This window comes from Neodiprion fabricii, chromosome 2, assembly GCF_021155785.1.
Source record: "Neodiprion fabricii isolate iyNeoFabr1 chromosome 2, iyNeoFabr1.1, whole genome shotgun sequence".
Lineage (NCBI taxonomy): Eukaryota > Metazoa > Arthropoda > Insecta > Hymenoptera > Diprionidae > Neodiprion > Neodiprion fabricii.
In genome coordinates this window covers 20,475,248-20,477,091 of record NC_060240.1, presented here as the reverse complement: position 1 = coordinate 20,477,091, position 1,844 = coordinate 20,475,248, and the positions used below count along the sequence as shown (strand labels likewise).

At 42.6% G+C, this 1,844-nt stretch overlaps 1 protein-coding gene across 1 annotated transcript; it reads left to right on the top strand.

The window, feature by feature from the left end:
• Positions 1 to 856: 856 nt before the first annotated feature.
• LOC124175584 (troponin I-like) lies at positions 857 to 1,300 on the top strand. Its single transcript, XM_046555983.1, has one exon. The coding sequence runs from the start codon at positions 857 to 859 to the stop codon at positions 1,298 to 1,300; it is 444 nt and encodes a 147-aa protein (XP_046411939.1).
• Positions 1,301 to 1,844: the final 544 nt, after the last annotated feature.

The window sequence follows — 1,844 nt, the reverse complement described above, 5'->3', positions numbered from 1 at the left end:
GACCAGATGGTATGTGCACATGCAGTTTTTGGGTTTTATGAGTAGTTGATCAGCGTGAGGCATGTGATGGGAAAAATTGGTCAACGAAAAGCAGGTAGTGAGCAGTAATTGACGCGAGAATGTGCACATACATTTTTTTGGGGTTTTATGACTCGTTAATCAGCGTGGGGTATGTGATGGGAAAAATTGATAAATAGAAAGCAAGTGGTGAGCTCTTGAGAAAATTTTCTCCTAGCTCATGCAGCCCCCGCGTTACATTTTTGTATGTATGTCACGTGGTGTACGTTCCCACGACTGATTGGCTAGCAGGTTTTTGTTTGATAGAGGGCGAGTGTGTCTCCATTCGTATAAATTTGACCAGCAGTTTGGAAATTCTCTAGTATTTCGAAAAATCCCTCGTGTGGAAGCAAGCGTTTAGCAAAGTGAGTTGTAAAAAAAAAGGTGTTCATTTGAAAAACCTGAAGACGTCAACGAGTTTATATTTCGTGAGTACTTTATAGAATATATATTGTTACAAAGGGTGAAATCACCCGTTTTACCCCCTCTTTAATGATCTAGTAGTCATCATAGATAAAAGACGTTTACAAACCTCTTATGTCTTTTAAAAAGAATAAGGTTGCTGCGTCAACCAACATTATTGTAAAAACAGTCTTGTTTCAGACTTTAAACGAGAAACACATATTACGCAATTAAAGCATTTTCACAACATTTCATTCACGCTCTTGATTTTTGACTTGATAATTGAACTCGCGGATCCATATTAATTTTCCGTAACGTCAAAGTACGTTACATTGGTGTCAGAAGCGGGATCTTGAGTTTCTTTTCAATTAAATCAATTCAGTGCGTGGAATAAACTATGAGCAACAGTCGTATGACACGTTCTCGTCGTCAGGAACGTGGCGGAGAAGAACATTCCATCACGGAAAATCAGCGGGTTCCCAAGGCAATTTGTGCACTTTCAGTGGACTCTTTACCTGTCCCTGCGATAGTCTCAGTCTCACAAATCGACCTACTAAAGATTATGAGCCAACAACAAGAAGCCGCCGAACGACATCAACGGCAGCTTCTGGATGCGGCTAGTCAACAACAACAACAACTTGTCCAGTTGCTTCGAGAGCAACAAGAGCAGCGAAAGCAAGAAATCGCCAATCAACGAGAACAACGAGAAAGGGAACTTGCCTCTCAGATGAAGCAGCGGAGGCTTGATAGAGAAGCTCAAGAACGATCCGAGACCAGTCTTCATGAACTGTTCAGGACGACTGTGGCAGCTCTTCAAGCTGTCTATCAGGTGAACGGCTGAGGAGAACCGGCCGTCAACCCACGTGGTTCCAGAGTTGCTACTCCGCTTCCCTCTCCTGTTCCCTCTCGTGTTCCCATTCCCGCTGTTCAGGAGGTCCAACATCCAGGACGGTTCCAGGATGTTCGAGACTCAAGGTCTGTGCCTTTTATTAAGGGAATAGATAAATCCCCAATTTGTAGGACAAAAGTAAATAATAAGGTTGGCTTTTCGGAGCCTCTGCCTCAGGTTCAACCTCGTTATTCCCATTAAAGTCAAATAAATAATACAAGATTCCCTGGAGTTGCTTCTCAAATTAACGAGAAACCCTTTTGTCCTTTAAAACCGCCGATTTTCGATGGAAAAATTCCATGGGCAGAGTATGAGCGTCAATTTAGCACAATAGCAAAACATAACCAGTGGGACTCCGCCATGAGGGCCCACAGCCTTGCCTCTTGTCTTCAAACGCCGGCTTTGAATGTTTTAACGGCATTATCTGAAGAAGAAATTTCCGACTATGGAAAACTTAGCTCTGCGCTTAAATTAAGATACGGAAATGACCATTTGA